The sequence below is a fragment of the Salvelinus namaycush genome, chromosome 30 (assembly GCF_016432855.1).
Source record: "Salvelinus namaycush isolate Seneca chromosome 30, SaNama_1.0, whole genome shotgun sequence".
NCBI classification, from domain to species: domain Eukaryota; kingdom Metazoa; phylum Chordata; class Actinopteri; order Salmoniformes; family Salmonidae; genus Salvelinus; species Salvelinus namaycush.
This window is the reverse complement of record NC_052336.1, coordinates 9,367,725-9,389,250: the sequence shown is the minus strand read 5'-3', so window position 1 is coordinate 9,389,250 and position 21,526 is coordinate 9,367,725. Positions and strand designations below refer to the sequence as shown.

Sequence of the window (21,526 nt, the reverse complement as noted above, 5' to 3'; positions counted from 1 at the left end):
TCAGGAAGCGGGATTCGTGACAGTACCCCCCCTCCGACGAACGCCACCGGGCGGACTACCTGGAGCGCCAGGGTGGAGGCGGTAGAAGTCACGAAGCAGGTCGTCATCCAGGATCTGACGCCGAGGAATCCAACTCCTCTCCTCTGGACCATATCCTTCCCAATCCACTAAATACTGGTACCCTCGACCCCGCCGTCTGGAGTCCATGATGCGGCGCACCGTGTAGACAGGACCACCTCCGATCATCCGAGGAGGAGGAGGACGAGGAGGAGGGGGCAACAGAGGACTGAGGTGAACCGGCTTGAGGCAGGAGACATGAAAGGTGGGATGTACTCTAAGAGTTGCAGGCAACTTGAGTCGAACCACAACAGGATTAATGATTCTCTCCACTACAAACGGACCAATGAACTTCGGTGACAACTTTCTCGACTCAGTCCGTAGAGGAAGATCCCGTGTAGCCAACCAAACCTTATCTCCGACCGTATAAGCTGGGGCAGGACTACGGCGACGATTCGCCTGGATCTGATACCGGTCAGACACTCTAAGGAGAGCCTTCCTGGCCCGATGCCAGGTCCGGTGGCAACGACGAATGTGGGTCTGGACAGAGGGAACCGAGAGATCCCTTTCCTGAGAAGGAAACAAAGGAGGTTGGTAACCGTACAGGCATTGGAAGGGGGACATCCCAGTGGCAGATGACGGAAGGGTATTATGGGCATACTCGACCCAGGGTAATTGAGATGACCAAGAGGTAGGATCAGAAGAGACAAGACAACGCAGCGTGGACTCCATCTTCTGGTTGGCTCTCTCCGCCTGACCATTAGATTGAGGATGAAATCCAGAAGTGAGACTGACTGTAGCTCCAATGGCCAAACAGAAAGATCTCCAAACAGCAGAGGTAAACTGAGGACCACGGTCAGAAACAATGTCACTGGGCAATCCGTGGACCCTGAAAACCTCCCTAACCAGGATCTCAGACGTCTCCGTAGCCGATGGAAGCTTGGAGAGAGGAACAAAATGAGCAAACTTGCTGAATCTGTCCACAATGGTCAGAATGACCGTGTTCCCAACAGAAGGGGGCAATCCCGTGACAAAATCCAGGGCCAGATGCGACCAAGGTCGCCGAGGAATAGGTAGAGGGTGAAGAAGCCCAGAGCTGGGCCGATTGGTACTTTTGTTCTGAGCACAAACAGGACATGCGGCAACAAACCTCCGGGTATCTTCTCCCATGGCAGGCCACCAAAATCGTCTGCGCAGTAGCGCCATAGTCCGAGCAACGCCAGGGTGACAAGCTATCTTGCTGGCGTGGGACCACTGAAGAACAGCAGAACGGACCGACTCAGGCACGAACAACCGACCGGGTGGACCGTTACCAGGGCCGGGCTGCGTCCGAAGGGCCGCCATCACATCCTCCTCAATCCTCCATGTAACGGCTCCCACGACAAGATTCTGGGGAAGAATCGTCTCAGTCTTGGCCCCACTCTCCTCCGTCTTGGAGAACATCCGGGACAAGGCGTCCGCCTTGCCGTTCTTCGACCCAGGTCGGAACGTCAGGGAAAAATTGAAGCGTCCAAAAAACAAAGCCCACCTGGCCTGACGGGAGTTGAGACGTTTAGCCGATTGCACGTAAGCCAGATTCTTGTGGTCAGTCCAGACCACAAACGGTTGCTCCGCTCCCTCCAACCAGTGACGCCACTCATCCAAGGCAAGCTTCACAGCGAGAAGCTCCCGGTTACCCACATCGTAGTTTCTTTCAGCTGGAGAAAGACGACAAGAGTAGAAAGCGCAGGGATGGAGTTTACCGTCAGTGGAGCTACGCTGGGACAGGATGGCGCCCACCCCCACATCAGACGCGTCCACTTCAACAACAAACTGACGGGAAGTGTCAGGTTGTGAGAGAATCGGGGCGTTGGTGAATCGACTCTTCAAATCCAGAAATGCTCGGTCTGCCTCAGGAGTCCAACAGAACCTTCTGGTGCAAGACGTCAGAGCAGTTAATGGGGCGGCCACCCGGCTGTAATCACGGATAAACCTCCGATAGAAGTTCGCAAACCCCAGGAATCTCTGGAGCTGCAATCTCGTACCGGGCTGGACCCAATCCCGAACCGCCCGAACCTTCTCTTGGTCCATCTTGATCTCTCCCCTGGAGATGATGTACCCGAGAAAGGATGTAGTGTGGGCGTGAAAATCACACTTCTCTGCCTTCACAAACAGACGGTTCTCCAATAACCGCTGCAGGACCTGCTTAACATGCTGGATGTGGCTGGAAAGCTCCTTGGAGAAAATCAGGATGTCATCCAGGTAAACGAACACAAACAGACCGATCATATCCCTCAGCACGTCATTCACCAAACATTGGAACACTGCTGGAGCGTTGGAAAGTCCAAACGGCATCACCAGGTACTCGAAATGTCCCATAGGTGTATTGAATCCAGTCAACCACTCGTCCCCCTCCTTGACCCGAACCAGATGATACGCATTGCGTAGATCAAGCTTCGTAAACACAGTAGCACCCTGTAAAGAATCGAAAGCGGAGCTCATCAAGGGCAAGGGGTACTTGTTCTTGACCGTAATATCATTCAACCCCCGATAATCAATACACGGTCGAAGAGAGCCATCCTTCTTACTCACAAAAAAAAATCCAGCTCCCAGGGGTGATGACGAGGGACGAATGAGACCTGCAGCAAGAGACTCCTTTATGTAGGTTTCCAGGGCTTCCCGCTCAGGTCGAGAAATACTGTATAACCGCCCCTTGGGAAAGGCAGCTCCAGGGAACAGCTTAATTGTACAATCATAAGGTCGGTGGGGAGGAAGTGACTGAGCTTTCTGCTTACTGAACACCTCACCCAACTCGTGATATGTTTCAGGAACCAGGGACAAATCAGGAGAAGCAGACTCAAAGACCCGACTGGGGACAGCATGAGAACAGGCAGTCCTGAGGCAGTTAGCATGGCACTCAATGCTCCAACTAGTTACCTTTCCAGTCACCCAATCGAACGAGGGATTGTGTTCCTTTAGCCAGGGGTATCCAAGAACCAGAGGTACATGGGGGGAAGGCAAAATGAAAAAAGAAATAACCTCTGAATGATTCCCCGACAACAACATCTTAACCGGTTCAGTCCTCATAGTGATCCGTGCCAGAACATTGCCGTTCAGAGTGGTTGCTTCAATGGCTTCCGGTAATTGCTCCTTGGAAAGCCCCAGCTGTTCCACTAAGTCGGCATCAATGAAGCTGTCATCGGCACCTGAATCGATGAAAGCGTTAATCGCTAAACTCTGATCCTTATTTATGAGGGTAGCAGGGAAACGAGGTCTGACAGGACTCTTAAGAGGTTGAAACTGGCTCGCTAACAAACCTCCCAAACTTAACGAGCCGAGCAGTTTAACGGGCGCTGAGGAAAAACGGAGATGTAATGTCCCGAACTACCACACTTCTTCTCCCTCCTTCTCTCTCGGACTCTATTATCTACCCGGATAGCTAAGGTGACCAAACTATCTAGGTCACTAGGCTCTGGATAGGAGATCAGCTCGTCCTTGAGTTGCTCCGACAACCCCTGGTAAAAAACCGCTTGTAGTGATTCCTCATTCCAACCACTCTCCACAGCCAATGTCCTGAATTCTATCACAAAGTCTGCCACACTGAGAGTTCCTTGGCGAAGAGAGAACAAACGTTTAGCTGCGTCCTTACCTCGGACTGGATGGTCAAAAAGCTTTCTCATCTCTGCCGTGAACCCCTGGTATGACGTCATGCAGGTGTCCCGTCGTTCCCAAACAGCTGAAGCCCATTCAAGAGCTCTACCACGCAGCAGCTCAATAACAAAAGCTATCCTAGCCTTATCTGTGGCGTAAGAGTAGGGCTGCAGATCAAAAACTAACCCACATTGCAAAAGAAATGAACGGCATCCTCCCAGATCTCCCTCGTACTTATCCGGTGTCGGAACCTTGGGCTCACGGAAGGAACCCGCTCCCGAATCGGCAGGTGATATGGGTGAAACAGGTGGTAGATGATCCACCGGCAACCTGAGCTGATCCTGGATACTCGTTAATCTATCCGATAAGTTTCGGATCGAACCCGCTATCTCGTGTAGCGCCGTCTTGTGTTGTCCCAACATCTTCTCCTGCTGGGTGATTGCATGGCAAACGGAGTCCAGGTCCGCTGGGTTCATCACTGGCCGGATCGTTCTGTCACGTTCTTTCAAGATCGAACCCAGAAGCAGACCAGGACAAGGAGCGTAGGAAGAAGGTGAGTATTTATTTACAATTAAATGTGAAAGGTTAGATATATCCAGATGGCGTAGCGGGCAGCGGTGGTGAATTGATGAGAGGAAATAGGTGAATCCAATGGAGTAGCGGAATCCTCCGTCAACCAGGCGGGAATGGGGTGAATGATCCGGGTGAGTAACTGAAGGCAAAACAAACGGAGGTAAGTTCAAGGCAAGCAATACGTAAACAAAAACAACAAAACAAATACTATCCAACTTGAGTCTGGTACTATGGCACAACATACTGTTCATGGCTAACGATCCGGCAGGGAATGGAAGTCAGGTCAGAGCTTTTGAAGGGGAGAGATGATGATCAGGACAGGTGTGCAGAATACTGATGGGACACAGGTGCGGGTGAACATCAATCTCCCAACAAGCTAATTCGCCCGGCAACCAGACAGGGTGCGTTCCAGGACACCTGAAACACACTCCAGGACAGACACACAGGCAAACCCAGACTCAGGAAGCGGGATTCGTGACACCTGGCAGCTGCAGTACACTGTACACACAAACACAAACTATTTACATTAGCTGGTGCCACAGTTGATTTTCTGCTTCTACGCCAAAATGCAATTGTGTTGAACATCATTGTGTTCCAGTTCAAATCTGGTCTTCTCCGGTTTTGAAGATGTTGAATTGTCATTATACTGTAACTAATGTTGGAAGACATCTGAAGATGTTGGATTGTCATTATACTGTAACTAATGTTGGAAGACATCTGAAGATGTTGGATTGTCATTATACTGTAACTAATGTTGGAAGACATCTGAAGATGTTGGATTGTCATTATACTGTAACTAATGTTGGAAGACATCTGAAGATGTTGGATTGTCATTATACTGTAACTAATGTTGGAAGACATCTGAAGATGTTGGATTGTCATTATACTGTAACTAATGTTGGAAGACATCTGAAGATGTTGAATTGTCATTATACTGTAACTAATGTTGGAAGACATCTGAAGATGTTGGATTGTCATTATACTGTAACTAATGTTGGAAGACATCTGAAGATGTTGGATTGTCATTATACTGTAACTAATGTTGGAAGACATCTGAAGATGTTGGATTGTCATTATACTGTAACTAATGTTGGAAGACATCTGAAGATGTTGGATTGTCATTATACTGTAACTAATGTTGGAAGACATCTGAAGATGTTGGATTGTCTTTATACTGTAACTAATGTTGGAAGACATCTGAAGATGTTGGATTGTCATTATACTGTAACTAATGTTGGAAGACATCTGAAGATGTTGGATTGTCATTATACTGTAACTAATGTTGGAAGACATCTGAAGATGTTGGATTGTCATTATACTGTAACTAATGTTGGAAGAATCTTGAAAGATGTGGGTTTTATAAAACAATTGCTTGGTGAAACTGAAACCATGTTCTTCTGGCCGAGCTAAAAACACTATAAACATGAAACCTACTGTACACTGTGTGTACAAAACATGAAGTATTTCCATGACATAGACTGATCAGTTGAATCCTGGTCAAAGCTATGATCCCTTATTGATGTCACTTATTAAATCCACTTCAATCAGTGTAGATGGAGGGGAAGAGACAGGTTAAATAAGGATTTTTAAACCTTGAGACAATTTAGACATAGATTGTATATGTGTGCAAGACAAAAGATTTAAGTGCCTTTGAAAGAGGTATGGTAGTAGGTGCCAGGCGCACCAGTTTGTGTCAAGAACTGCAATGTTGCTGTTTTTCATGCTCAACAGTTTCCCGTGTGTATCAAGAATGGTCCACCACCCAAAGGACATCCAGCCACCTTGACACAACTGTGGGAAGCATTGGAGTCAACATGGGCCATCATCCCTGTGGAACGCTTTCAACACCTTGTAGAGTCCATACCACAACAAATTGAGGCTGTTCTGAGGGCAAAAGAGGTTACAACTCAATATTAATGTTTGTACACTCAGTGTATATCTTCAGTATGTATGACTGTGGCTTATTAAAGAGCAAATGAATGCAAAAAACGACTTATCTGATTGAAAACGACAAATATGGCATCAATATTAGTCAGAAACATTTATTCCAGTGCCAAAATTGACAAAAAAGGAAATATCATTTTGGTGATAAAGGCAGTATATTATTGTGAGATTTGTGTAACTGAGGTTGTCACGCCTTACATGAGGGTTGGGTTTGGATTACAATCATGCCCACTTGCCCACTAACATGAGATGAACAGCTGCGCTGATTGTGCTCTATCCAATCGGAGCCTCCAGACAGTGAGACAGAGCTGTCTATTAGGCAGTGCCTCGGACTCTGACTTGTTGACATAAGACAACACGTCGCCAATGTTATGTTGAAAGAACACTAAGACTTCTTCTTTTTCAACCCAGCTCCACCCCCAAACATTTGGGGGACTAAACTATTTTTAATATTAAAATGTTTATGGATATGTTTTTATTTTTCTTTCCTTGTCTTTTTCCATATTTTCTTAATCATAGGCATGTACCATTGACAGCCGTTACAAATAACCGTCCCATAATAGGGAAAAACTTTATGGAGAGGCCACTTGCTGATGTGTTTGATAGGGATCACAGTATTCAACTGTTTAGGACAAAATGACAACTGAGATGTGTTTGATAGAGATCACAGTCTGCCACTGTTGGTGACAAAAGGACAACTGAGATGTGATTGATAGGGATCACAGTATTCAACTGTTTAGGACAAAATGACAACTGAGATGTGATTGATAGAAATCACAGTCTGACACTGTTTATGACAAAATGAGAACTGAGATGTGTTTGATAGAGATCACAGTCTGCCACTGTTTAGGGCAAAATGAGAACTGAGATGTGTTTGATAGAGATCACAGTCTGCCACTGTTTAGGGCAAAATGAGAACTGAGATGTGTTTGATAGAGATCACAGTCTGCCACTGTTTAGGGCAAAATGAGAACTGAGATGTGTTTGATAGAGATCACAGTCTGCCACTGTTTAGGGCAAAATGAGAACTGAGATGTGTTTGATAGAGATCACAGTCTGCCACTGTTTAGGGCAAAATGAGAACTGAGATGTGTTTGATAGAGATCACAGTCTGCCACTGTTTAGGGCAAAATGAGAACTGAGATGTGTTTGATAGAGATCACAGTCTGCCACTGTTTAGGGCAAAATGAGAACCGAGATGTGTTTGATAGAGATCACAGTCTGCCACTGTTTAGGGCAAAATGAGAACTGAGATGTGTTTGATAGAGATCACAGTCTGCCACTGTTTAGGACAAAATGAGAACTGAGATGTGTTTGATAGAGATCACAGTCTGCCACTGTTTAGGGCAAAATGAGAACTGAGATGTGTTTGATAGAGATCACAGTCTGCCACTGTTTAGGGCAAAATGAGAACTGAGATGTGTTTGATAGAGATCACAGTCTGCCACTGTTTAGGACAAAATGAGAACTGAGATGTGTTTGATAGAGATCACAGTCTGCCACTGTTTAGGGCAAAATGAGAACTGAGATGTGTTTGATAGAGATCACAGTCTGCCACTGTTTAGGACAAAATGAGAACTGAGATGTGTTTGATAGAGATCACAGTCTGCCACTGTTTAGGGCAAAATGAGAACTGAGATGTGTTTGATAGAGATCACAGTCTGCCACTGTTTAGGACAAAATGAGAACTGAGATGTGTTTGATAGAGATCACAGTCTGCCACTGTTTAGGGCAAAATGAGAACTGAGATGTGTTTGATAGAGATCACAGTCTGCCACTGTTTAGGACAAAATGAGAACTGAGATGTGTTTGATAGAGATCACAGTCTGCCACTGTTTAGGGCAAAATGAGAACTGAGATGTGTTTGATAGAGATCACAGTCTGCCACTGTTTAGGACAAAATGAGAACTGAGATGTGTTTGATAGAGATCACAGTCTGCCACTGTTTAGGGCAAAATGAGAACTGAGATGTGTTTGATAGAGATCACAGTCTGCCACTGTTTAGGGCAAAATGAGAACTGAGATGTGTTTGATAGAGATCACAGTCTGCCACTGTTTAGGACAAAATGAGAACTGAGATGTGTTTGATAGAGATCACAGTCTGCCACTGTTTAGGGCAAAATGAGAACTGAGATGTGTTTGATAGAGATCACAGTCTGCCACTGTTTAGGACAAAATGAGAACTGAGATGTGTTTGATAGAGATCACAGTCTGCCACTGTTTAGGGCAAAATGAGAACTGAGATGTGTTTGATAGAGATCACAGTCTGCCACTGTTTAGGGCAAAATGAGAACTGAGATGTGTTTGATAGAGATCACAGTCTGCCACTGTTTAGGGCAAAATGAGAACTGAGATGTGTTTGATAGAGATCACAGTCTGCCACTGTTTAGGGCAAAATGAGAATTGAGACGATTCACGCTCGCATCCTAACTGCCACTTGTCAATATTCCAAAATTCAAAACCCATTCAACCTTTGTAACATGATTCTCTATGAAACAGCTTGTGCTTTATTTACCATAGTTTGACAGCTTGCTGATGAAGTTGTAGACAAGTTCTCAGAAATCAGTTCTGAGCACAGCCAGAAACAGTTGACTCACTTTATACTGTCTGCAGTGCACTGACTTTTTCATGCACATTTTTTTAACTTGAGAAATATTGCACTAAACACCAGCTAGATGTACAATTGCAGTATCTTAGATGAATTCTGACGATTTTGAGGTAGTGGTAGTCAAGTGGCTATGTTGTTGCTACTGTGCCTCAAGATGGACAAACAATAGTTACTGCCAGGGTACAATATGCGAACATAACACAACCACATCCATAGGGCGGCACACAATTGGCCCAGCGTCGTCCGGGATAGGGGAGGGCTTGGCCGGGGTAGGCGGTCATTGTAAAATAAGAATTTCTTCTTAACTAACTTGCCTAGTTAAATAAAGGCTAAATAAAATACATTAAAAATCAGCTGGGCTAGACAATCTGGACCCTCTCTTTCTAAAATTATCCGCCGCCATTGTTGCAACCCCTATTACCAGTCTGTTCAACCTCTCTTTCGTTTCGTCCGAGATCCCTAAAGATTGGAAAGCAGCCGCGGTCATCCCCCTCTTCAAAGGGGGTGACACTCTAGACCAAAACTGTTACAGACCTATATCCATCCTGCCCTGCCTTTCTAAAGTCTTTGAAAGCCAAGTTAATAAACAGATAACTGACCATTTCGAATCACACCGTACCTTCTCCGCTGTGCAATCCGGTTTCCGAGCTGGTCACGGGTGCACCTCAGCCACGCTCAAGGTACTAAACGATATCATAACCGCCATCGATAAAAGACAGTACTGTGCAGCCGTCTTCATCGACCTGGCCAAGGCGTTCGACTCTGTCAATCACCGCATTCTTATCGGCAGACTCAATAGCCTTGATTTCTCAAATGACTGCCTCACCTGGTTCACCAACTACTTCGCAGACAGAGTTCAGTGTGTAAAATCGGAGGGCCTGTTGGCCGGACCTCTGGCAGTCTCTATGGGGGTACCACAGGGTTCAATTCTCGGGCCGACTCTTTTCTTTGTATATATCAACGATGTCGCTCTTGCTGCTGGTGAGTCTCTGATCCACCTCTACGCAGACGACAACATTCTGTATACTTCTGGCCCTTCTTTGGACACTGTGTTAACAACCCTCCAGACGAGCTTCAATGCCATACAACTCTCCTTCCGTGGCCTCCAATTGCTCTTAAATACAAGTAAAACTAAATGCATGCTCTTCAACCTATCGCTGCCTGCACCTGCCCGCCCGTCCAACATCCCTACTCTGGACAGTTCTGACTTAGAATATGTGGACAACTACAAATACCTAGGTGTCTGGTTAGACTGTAAACTCTCCTTCCAGACTCACATCAAACATCTCCAATGCAAAGTTAAATCTAGAATTGGCTTCCTATTTCGCAACAAAGCATCCTTCACTCATGCTGCCAAACATACCCTCGTAAAACTGACCATCCTACCGATCCTCGACTTCGACGATGTCATTTACAAAATAGCCTCCAATACCCTACTCAATAAATTGGATGCAGTCTATCACAGTGCCATCCGTTTTGTCACCAAAGCCCCATATACTACCCACCATTGTGACCTGTACGCTCTCGTTGGCTGGCCCTCGCTTCATACTCGTCGCCAAACCCACTGGCTCCAGGTCATCTACAAGACCCTGCTAGGTAAAGTCCCCCCTTATCTCAGCTCGCTGGTCACCATAGCAGCACCCACCTGTAGCACGCGCTCCAGCAGGTATATCTCTCTGGTCACCCCCAAAACCAATTCTTCCTTTGGCCGCCTCTCCTTCCAGTTCTCTGCTGCCAATGACTGGAACGAACTACAAAAATCTCTGAAACTGGAAACACTTATCTCCCTCACTAGCTTTAAGCACCAGCTGTCAGAGCAGCTAACAGATCACTGCACCTGTACATAGCCCATCTATAATTTAGCCCAAATAACTACCTCTCCCCCTACTGTATTCATTTATTTATTTTGCTCCTTTGCACCCCATTATTTCTATCTCTACTTTGCACATTCTTCCACTGCAAATCTACCATTCCAGTGTTTTACTTGCTATATTGTATTTACTTCTCCACCATGGCCTTTTTTTTGCCTTTACCTCCCTTATCTCACCTCATTTGCTCACATTGTATATAGACTTATTTTTCTACTGTATTATTGACTGTATGTTTGTTTTACTCCATGTGTAACTCTGTGTTGTTGTATGTGTCGAACTGCTTTGCTTTATCTTGGCCAGGTCGCAATTGTAAATGAGAACTTGTTCTCAACTGGCCTACCTGGTTAAATAAATGTGAAATAAATAAATTAAATAAATAAATATCCCCTTTCATGTTAGTGTCATAATAAGGACACTCGTTTATGTTCTGACAAGAGCACTACAGTAAATAGTACACTATTCTATCTATAGCTCTGAATCCAACAGCAGCATACAGCTGAGATGACATCACATCCTGTTCTATCACCTCTCTAATTATAATGATTCCCTCCACACTACCACTACCCTGGCTCTCAGTTGAACCTTGATAAAGGGATTAGTCTGTAGGCACAATGTAAATACTCCAGATCAGAAGGAGCACAGTAATGGCTACGCTGTTCACACAGGTAGAGGAGTGGAACAAAGCATTTTTAATTACCCTTTTAATTGCGCCTCTAACACTATAAATTAGCATTTTAATGATGGTTATGCAATTAGGGGTGGGAATGGCTGTGAGAGCTAGCTTCAAGCTGCTATTACTGCCTCTCTCTCTCTTTCAGCTTCAGGCATCTATTACTGCCTCTCTCGCTCTTTCAGCTTCAGGCTGCTATTACTGCCTCTCTCTCTCTTTCAGCTTCAGACTGCTATTACTGCCTCTCTCTCTCTTTCAGCTTCAGACTGCTATTACTGCCTCTCTCTCTCTTTCAGCTTCAGGCTGCTATTACTGCCTCTCTCTCTCTTTCAGCTTCAGACTGCTATTACTGCCTCTCTCTCTCTTTTAGCTTGTCACGATCGTCTTCTTTAGAAAGAGTGGACCAAGGCGCAGCGTGTGCAAAATACATCTTCTCTTTATTTTGCAGAAGAACAAACAAAACAACAAACGTGAAGCTATAAATGACTAAGTGCAAACATGCAACATAGACTAGACATAGACAATTACCCATAAACAGCTAAAGCCTATGGCTGCCTTAAATATGGCTCCCAATCAGAGACAACAATAACCAGCTGTCTCTGATTGAGAATCAATTCAGGCAACCATAGACTTTCCTAGACACCTACACTGAACACTAACCCATCTACTCTATTTAACCCCCTAAACCATACAACACCCTAGACAATACAAAAACACACAAACTTCCCCATGTCACACCCTGACCTAACTAAAATAATAATGAAAACAAAGATAACTAAGGCCAGGGTGTGACATAGCTTCAGGCTGCTATTACTGCCTCTCTCTCTCTTTCAGCTTCAGGCTGCTATTACTGCCTCTCTCTCTCTTTCAGCTTCAGACTGCTATTACTGCCTCTCTCTCTCTTTCAGCTTCAGACTGCTATTACTGCCTCTCTCTCTCTCTTTCAGCTTCAGACTGCTATTACTGCCTCTCTCTCTTTTAGCTTCAGGCTGCTATTACTGCCTCTCTCTCTCTTTCAGCTTCAGGCTGCTATTACTGCCTCTCTCTCTCTTTCAGCTTCAGACTGCTATTACTGCCTCTCTCTCTCGTTCAGCTTCAGACTGCTATTACTGCCTCTCTCTCTCTTTCAGCTTCAGACTGCTATTACTGCCTCTCTCTCTCTTTCAGCTTCAGACTGCTATTACTGCCTCTCTCTCTCTTTCAGCTTCAGACTGCTATTGCTGCCTCTCTCTCTTTCTATTTCTCTCTAGCTCTGTGTCTATCTCTCAGCCCAGAGATCACAGTTAGCACTCAGCAAGATCGTCTCTCTCTCTCTCCCGCTCTCTCTATATATATATATAACTCGCTCTCTCTCTATACTGTATATATATATATATATATACTGTATATATATATATATATATATATATAGAGAGAGAGAGAGAGAGAGAGAGGTTGTTAATTGTTAAACACTTGTTAATTGAAATGCATTCCAGGTGACTACCTCATGAAGCTGGTTGAGAGAATGCCAAGTTGTGCAAAGCTGTCATCAAGGCAAAGGGTGGCTACTTTAAAGAATCTCAAATATAAAATATATACTTTTTTGTGTTATTTCATAGTTTTGATGTTTTCACTATTATTCTACAATGTAGAAAATAGCAAAAATAAAGAAAAACCATTGAGTAGGTTTGTCCAAACCTTTGACTGGTACTATATATATATATATATATATATGCTAACAGAGCTTCCAAATGACCATTAGAAATAATTTAGAAAGCATAGCATCATGAAAAATGTGTCAGGTCCATTTCTGTGCCCCAGTCATGTTTTGAAAGAACTTGCAATATACAATACATCCATTTTGAAATGGTGAATTGTAATGTAATATAAGGGAGCAAATTGTGTTAAAAAAAACATTTGAGTCTAAATTGCTCTGGATCAAAGATACAAAAGCAACAAGCAATTATGATTACATTCATAGAGGTAATGAAGGCAATCATTAAAAACATGCCATACTGTACATGCCTGTAGTCAAAATTAGAGTGAGAGTGAGAAACAAGAGCATATTACCTATCTTTTTCCACATGACACAAATTTGATCTATATTTAAGCCCATGGAAAAATCAGCTTGAACAGCTATTAAATGTCACATGTAAATGTATCTATCAGTGCTCACACAGTGACAGCCCCTTTCCCCAGTCTGGTCCAGATCCTGTGTGAGGTGGTCACTATGAGACAGGTTATGGTATTATTTATGATTGGACACTAATAGCATTCTTCTGCACGGTTCAGACTTTTATGAGCTGAAAAGAGCTCAAACCCAACATGTGCTCTGCTCTACTGTAGGGGCTGCATCCCAAATTGCAGCCTATTCCCTATATAGTGCACTACTTTTGACAAGAGCCCTATGGGCCCTGGTCAAACGTATTGCGCTATGAAGGGAATAGGGTGCCATTTGGGACGTGAACCACACCCCCCGTGTAACCTACAGCTTGTAGAAAATCTATCAGGCCCTTCACATGCAATCAGATCCATGCCCCTCTTATGAATAATCTCACTGTATTTGTAGTTATCGGTTGACGGGCCACGGGCTTGGTTTGTATTTAACGCTCCCATTAATATTATTTTCCTGAAGCGGACACATAAATATTGAGGGGGACTAATAGTTGTAGAACAGTGACTTCTCTGTGTTTAGGGTTGCAGCTGGGAGTGGGGCATTCAGAACACACACACACACACGCACACACACACACACGCACACGCACACGCACACGCACGCACGCACACGCACACGCACACGCACACGCACACGCACACTGGAGCAGCTCTAATTATTTTCACTGAGATGAGGTCAGACCCAGCAGCCAGCGCCCAGTCATGAAGAGAGGACCAGGCTTGTTATCTTGAATCTGCAGACAAACAAACAAACATGCACTCTAATATACAGCCAGCTCCCTTCAGCCTTCCAGCTCTAGTCATAATCCTATCAAACTAAACACAAATCTAAACATATTAATATACAAGCACAAAGATCTAACCATGAATAGGAGTTATACAAATACGATGATGACTGCAATCCTATTGCAATGTATTAAGGCATCTTAGTTTATTTTTCTTCCACAGACCATGCTGTGCTGTTTCTATGGCATGATGACACATGAAGCAGTAGAGCTGCTATTAGGTTGCTTCCCCTCCTCTTGGATGTCTACAAGGAAACCATTATCTAAATGCCTCAGTAATGTTCCCTGATGGTTGGCCTTGATCAGTTGTCATGGTGAAAGCTGTAAGTGTTAAATCCGTGATATGGATGGTTACATATGGGTAGTTTGTTTTTCAGTGAATAGACAATAAAATACATGGCATATTCTAATACAAATCAATGTATGTACATGTAGATCCGTCAAGGACTGGCTTCATAATGTGGTAAAAGGAACTCCAAATCATCATATCACATAATCAAACTCTATCATAACAAATATTGCACGGCATACAGTGAGATGACAGCACTCTCTCAAGGCACATGGAACACAACAACCCTTTGACATACGTAGTCATTTATGATGTAGGGTGATATGCAGTATGCTCCTGTAACAGTAATGTATGGCCTAACACTTAGGGAAACAATTTTCAGCTTTTTTCCGCCTCCTGCACATTATGTTGTTGTTGTTTTTTTAAATGTGTACAAATTGTCCTTCTATTTGTGCAAATGAACATAGTAAAACATTCCGATGGTCATGACCAGAGAACAGAACAGACTGTTCAACCATAGAGCAGCTCCAGAACCAGTTCACCTCCCCCATATCAGCCATATTCTGCTCACCATCAAGGCTCCATCACGTGGACTCCCTTTCTTATCAAATTTGATATTTTGCAGAATCCACTTGTCCGCATTTACAAAAGGGAGAGATGATTCTCTTGAAGGTCACCTCGACACTGGTGCTGAATGAATGACATTTAGACTACATTTTTCTATTTTTCTCCATTTGCTTTGAAAGGACTTTTCTCTCTCTACCCTCGCACACTGCACCAATCAAAACAGATGTGGAAAGATGAATAGCTACACCTGCCGCTGTAGCTTTTGTATTGTACTTCACTGGGTCTCCCATAATTACACAGCAGCTGCCTGCCTCGGCCTCAGCCCCTCACTCACAATCCAACCCTCACCTTAAAGAACATCAGGCTCAACAACATGCTTGTTAGAAACATCTACATCTACAACACAACGTGATTCACAATGTCCACTCTGTTCTCAGAATAGAGTAAACAACTGTGTAAAGAGTGTAAGTAGGGCCTAGTAAATGTAAACCTCAAATGAGCCCAGACGCCTTGCTATAATCATGAGCCAATGGTTAAAACAAATGGATTAGAATTATCCCAGTGAGCACAATACTACTTTTTACATCATGTACTCATAGGGGTGTATGTGTTGTGCAAAAATGGATGCTATGTAGGTAGAATTTCTATAGCACATACTAGTCTTTACCACAGACAACATTGATAACAGCGTACCTACAGCGAACCATATCAACATGGTACCTTGAAATACTGATTTGCCCTGTAACAAAAACATGTCTTCATGTCTTCTTGTTTCCTATCCAGAATAATCACATTATCTTAGTCCATATGTCCAAGCCTTCCTCCAGCTACCTGACCTTCTTCTCAGGCTAAATCTTATCCGCCTTCAGGATTTTATAAGGATTTCTACTCCTTCATAATCTATTTGCGATGTCCTACAGACGTTTCATTTGCATGACATTTAACGGAAACCTAATGGTAAGATCAGCGATATCATTAATTTTGAGGTTGACTTTGCCTGGATACTGTAGGATATAGTAGGTTATACCTCTTAAGATATACATGTGAAGTGAATAAGCTCAGGCCCCATTTCTCTGAAGTCTAAAGAAATTACCTTCTGGACACAAGCTCCATTAAACAGCACTGACTGTCTATGGATCTTCTCAAAAAACCATAAATATGTTCTGTGCAAATAAACTTAGTCTAGGTCCCATTGTTCATTGTCCACTAAAAGCAGTGTCTAATGGACTGCATTAAAGCTGATGAATCACCAGCTAACTCTAAGTGTTTTCTCTAGCAGGGATTTTCTTTGTCATCTCCATGATGACCTTTCCTTTTCTACCATTACTTTAGAAACAGAGAGAGAGAGAGAGAGAGAGAGAGAGAGAGAGGGAGAGAGAGACAGATAGAGACAGAGAGAGAGAGAGAGAGAGAGAGAGAGAGAGAGAGAGAGAGAGAGAGAGAGAGAGAGACAGATAGAGACAGAGAGAGAGAGAGAGAGAGAGAGAGACAGATAGAGACAGAGAGAGAGAGAGAGAGAGAGAGAGAGAGAGAGAGAGAGGAGAGACAGAGAGAGGAAGGAGAGCGAGAGACAGACAGAGAGACAGAGAGAGACAGAGAGAGAGAGAGAGAGAGAGAGAGGAGAGAGCGAGAGAGAGAGACAGAGAGAGACGGAGAGAGAGGAGAGACAGAGAGAGAGACAGAGAGAGACAGAGAGAGACAGAGAGAGAGAGGAGAGACAGAGAGAGAGGAAGGAGAGCGAGACACAGAGAGAGAGAGGGAGAGAGACAGAGAGAGGAGAGAGAGGAAGGAGAGAGATAGAGAGACAGAGAGAGAGCGACAGAGAGAGAGAGAGGGAGAGACAGAGACAGAGAGACAGAGTGACAGAGAGAGAGCGACAGAGAGGAGAGACCGAGAGAGAGGAAGGAGAGAGAGAGAGAGCGTGCGAGAGAGAGAGAGAGAGAGGAGAGACGGGGGGGAGGGAGAGAGAGAGAGCAGAAAAATTAAGTGCTGTGGATTCAAAGGGGCTAAACACCATTATCAGGTAGAGCATGCACTGCAGTATGTGAGGGATTCATACAGGTTTTATTTGTGTATAGTCAGAGAAAGTATGACACGACCACTTAGAAGTATTAGCTTCTGTTAACAGTTGTTTACTTATTCGTTGTTAGAAATTCCACGTAAAATGAGTCAGAGTTTGTTCTGAATACCATCCTTCCACCGTGCAGACCAAATAAAGATCAGACTCAGAAAAACAGAAATGTTCCAAACATCCCCATTCTGTAAGGCAGAAACCTAATGCTTACATCTCAGTCTCCAACTCCTAGATAATACAGACAGCATTTGGGGTGTATACATACGCTTCCAGAATCACAATAAAGGGGGAAAACGCTGTATCTGACTTGTCTTTAAATGAAAGTTGACCTCTTGGCACACATCTGTTTTTTCTGCGCTCAATCAACTGGCGATGTGAACAGGCCATTCCAAAGGAACCACTGTGACACTTCAGAACAGATGGCTTTGACAAACAATTATGAATATCTGGGTGATTTCATAGTGAAATAAAGTCCCCATAAACAATCAGTGGGTGTGATCCACACACACACACACACACACACACACACACAATGTGGATTTGATCAGCGCCGCTCCCTGCAGTTACAGGGAGATCAGTGACATTCTTCAAGGCCAGAGAAAGATTAAAGATGCTCTCTGTCTGTCAGGGTCTGATCATATATTCACAAACGAGGCCTGTGAAGAACACATCTTTAAAGAGTGGCTTGCAGGAAATAACATGAATACTTATTCTAATGACAGACCATTATACTAATCATATAAATGTCCCATTACAAGAGGAGCAGATTACACCCCAGAGTAGTGTTCAGATGCCCTTTTTCATTTTAGACTGCCAGGCTAGCCTTTATTGGTTGGCACATCTCTGTTTGCAAACCTAATATTCACAATATTCCCTTATCAACAGCTAGACTTCTGAACCACTATGGTTTAGTGACATAATCATCCTCTATAATGTTGGTTTTAGTCATGAAGCATGTATCTCTTTCTAATGTACAATCATACATTCAACCATAACAACATCCACTGCTATGTGAAATTTGGCTCAAACCATAAAGATAAAAAGCTAATGACATTGTGTAATGTGCATAATACAGAACACATGCTGAGGGCCATTTGTGCACAACTGCAAAGATATCCAGTCAGACTAGTTTCTATAGGACTTTATATTTCACTGATAATACAATATTTATTTTATTTATTTATTTCACCTTTATTTAACCAGGTAGGCAAATTGAGAACACGTTCTCATTTACAATTGCGACCTGGCCAAGATAAAGCAAAGCAGTTCGACACATACAACAACACATAGTTACACATGGAGTAAAACAAACATACAATATGCACTTATGGCAGTGGAACATTGAAGATCAGGACATAAATGAATTTGACTTTCACCCAGGTTTTGCTTCAACGGGCGAGGCCTTGGATTCTCTAATAGCCAAACCCTGGCAGAGTGAGGAATTTAATATCTTATTCCCTTATGTATGTCTTTCAAGTAAAACATTTCCATATCACTCTTCAATACATCTCTTTCTTAGGTATACACAGTGCACCAACTGGCTTGTTTCGTAAAGCTACAGTACCATAGAATAGCTGCTAACTTAAATACAGCCAATCAAATAAGAGTTGCTGTGTTTAAAGATACACCTCCCAGAGGGGAATGGTGATGTCATATTTTTCCTTTTTATTTTATTTTAATTAAATTGTCTCTTACAACAATTAAAGACAATGTCAATCATGTGTCTTATTTCTCCTTAAAGCAACAGAGAGAGAAGTCATCCATTCCAAGGCCATTACAACATCAATGTCTCAATTCTGCTAAATGGCAGAGGAAAGATAATAGACATGTGTGCATGCATATTAATTAACTGATAATGAGAAGATAAGAGCCCTTCTCTCTGCAGGTGTGGAACCACTAATCAATTGCCAGTGAAAATGGGGTAGAAATGTTTTCTTTTATCCCACATCTGAAATTAAAAAGCTATTTAGAACCACATTTTCCAACAAAGTGCTTTTCATTTATCTTCTAAAACACATTATTCAATCACACTTTCCATTTGTATAATGGTAATATTTTCATGTAATTTCCCGCTTCCTCTGTGATGAGTATTTGTGATATGGGCTTTGTGAAATGGCTATTCCCTTCCAGCTCTATTCACTCGCTGGTAATAAATGTACAATATATTTCAGATTAAATGTCTTGAGCAAATGAACCAGGGCCTTGGACAGTCCACCAAATACTGATGGATCACTTCTGCACCCTGGTGGTGACATACAGAACTGCTGGTATGTGTGGCTGGTAGGGCGGGGTGTGTGGCTGGTAGGTTTATATCACAGAGCGGAGCGGGGCGTGTGGCTGGTAGGTCTACATCACAGAGCGGGGTGTGTGGCTGGTAGGTCTACATCACAGAGTGGGGCGTGTGGCTGGTAGGTCTACATCACAGAGCGGAGCGGGGCGTGTGGCTGGTAGGTCTATATCACAGAGCGGGGCGTGTCGCTGGTAGGTCTATATCACAGAGCGGAGCGGGGCATGTGGCTGGTAGGTCTATATCACAGATCGGAGAGGGGCGTGTGGCTGGTAGGTCTATATCACAGATCGGAGCAGGGTGTGTGGCTGGTAGGTCTATATCACAGAGCGGAGCGGGGCGTGTGGCTGGTAGGTCTATATCACAGAGCGGAGCAGGGTGTGTGGCTGGTAGGTCTATATCACAGAGCGGGGCGTGTCGCTGGTAGGTCTATATCACAGAGCGGGGCGTGTCGCTGGTAGGTCTATATCACAGAGCGGAGCGGGGCGTGTGGCTGGTAGGTCTATATCACAGATCGGAGCAGGGTGTGTGGCTGGTAGGTCTATATCACAGAGCGGAGCGGGGCGTGTGGCTGGTAGGTCTATATCACAGATCGGAGCAGGGTGTGTGGCTGGTAGGTCTATATCACAGAGCGGAGCGGGGCGTGTGGCTGGTAGGTCTATATCACAGATCGGAGCGGGGCGTGTGGCTGGTAGGTCTATATCACAGATCGGAGCAGGGTGTGTGGCTGGTAGGTCTATATCACAGAGAGGAGCGGGGTGTGTGGCTGGTAGGTCTACATCACAGAGTGGAGTGGGGGGGTGTGGCTGGTAGGTTACATCACAGAGTGGAGTGGGGGGGTGTGGCTGGTAGGTTACATCACAGAGTGGAGTGGGGGGGTGTGGCTGGTAGGTTACATCACAGAGTGGAGTGGGGGGGGTGTGGCTGGTCTGGTCCCAGATGACACAGGGGTTGATGGACAGTTGTGCAGCATTGCCTTCCTCTGCAGACAGGTCCACCTTCACCTGCAGACAGGCCAATCTGTACACACACACACGCACGCACGCTGCCACGCACACACAGCGCGCGAGAGAGATCGAGAGACCATCTCACTAGCTATAGATCACATCTGGTCATGTCAAATAGCCACAGACAGACAGAGAAGTAATAGAGGTGATTGTATCATAGTGTTACCCAATGGGATAGTCATCATTTGTTCAACTTGTTTATGGCTTAATCATTAGAATAGCTAACTTCCATTTGATAGAATAAAGAAAGTGACCCAAAATGTCATACAGATAATTGTATTTGTCCATATTTGGGTGATGAGATAGCATAAAAGTGTAACTGGCAAAATGACAGATATCTTACTTTGAGGAGTTTGGGTTAAGAAGAAAGATGGATGTCAGTCGCAGCTTGATATGCCTTCTGTTTCATCTTTGTCTTTCTCTGTAGTTTCCTTTGCCTCCTCAGCGGTGGCCTTACTGTTTGAGCTGGCCGACGCTGGTCTGGTCTCTGGCTTTTTAGAAGGGTCCACCACGACAGCACCCCTGCTGGTGTTGCACCCCATGGTTCGGTCCAGTGGGAGACTGATTAAAACAGACGTCCTGTTGAGGTTGTTGTTTTTTTATAAAGTCTGAAAATAACTGTTGTGGAAGAAGGACCCCCTGGTTTCCATGACGACCAGGAGACTTCCTGTAGGGCTGAGCCTGCATAGGCACCTGTGTAACCATAGAAATAGAATCCCTAGAACGGACATTCCGATTCAAGTTAATGGGTCTGAGGGCCTTCCCCATTCTAGGGATTCTATTTTCTATACTGACCTCTCAGGGTTTTAGTTTACAGGCCTTTGCTGATTGGTTCTTAGAGGATTATTGTGATTTGCTTGCCAAGCAACATGGGTTAAGAATGAACTTCCCATAGCGTGTCAGGACATAGTTACTGATAAACAGTATGGGTATTGTTACTCAATCACTAGGCCGTCATGGAAAACTATTTTCCCCACTATGAAAAGTGAATGGCCATTTGTTCGGATGTT

General features: G+C 44.2%; 1 protein-coding gene across 1 annotated transcript in view; it reads right to left on the bottom strand.

The window, feature by feature from the left end:
* Positions 1-21,058, bottom strand: part of LOC120024791 — a 196,511-nt gene extending 175,453 nt beyond the window's left edge. Inside the window, exon 1 of the mRNA XM_038969077.1 lies at positions 20,914-21,058. Coding sequence (XP_038825005.1) covers positions 20,914-21,058 — 145 coding nt within the window. The remainder of the gene's footprint in view (positions 1-20,913) is intronic.
* Between the last annotated feature and the right edge of the window lie 468 nt (positions 21,059-21,526).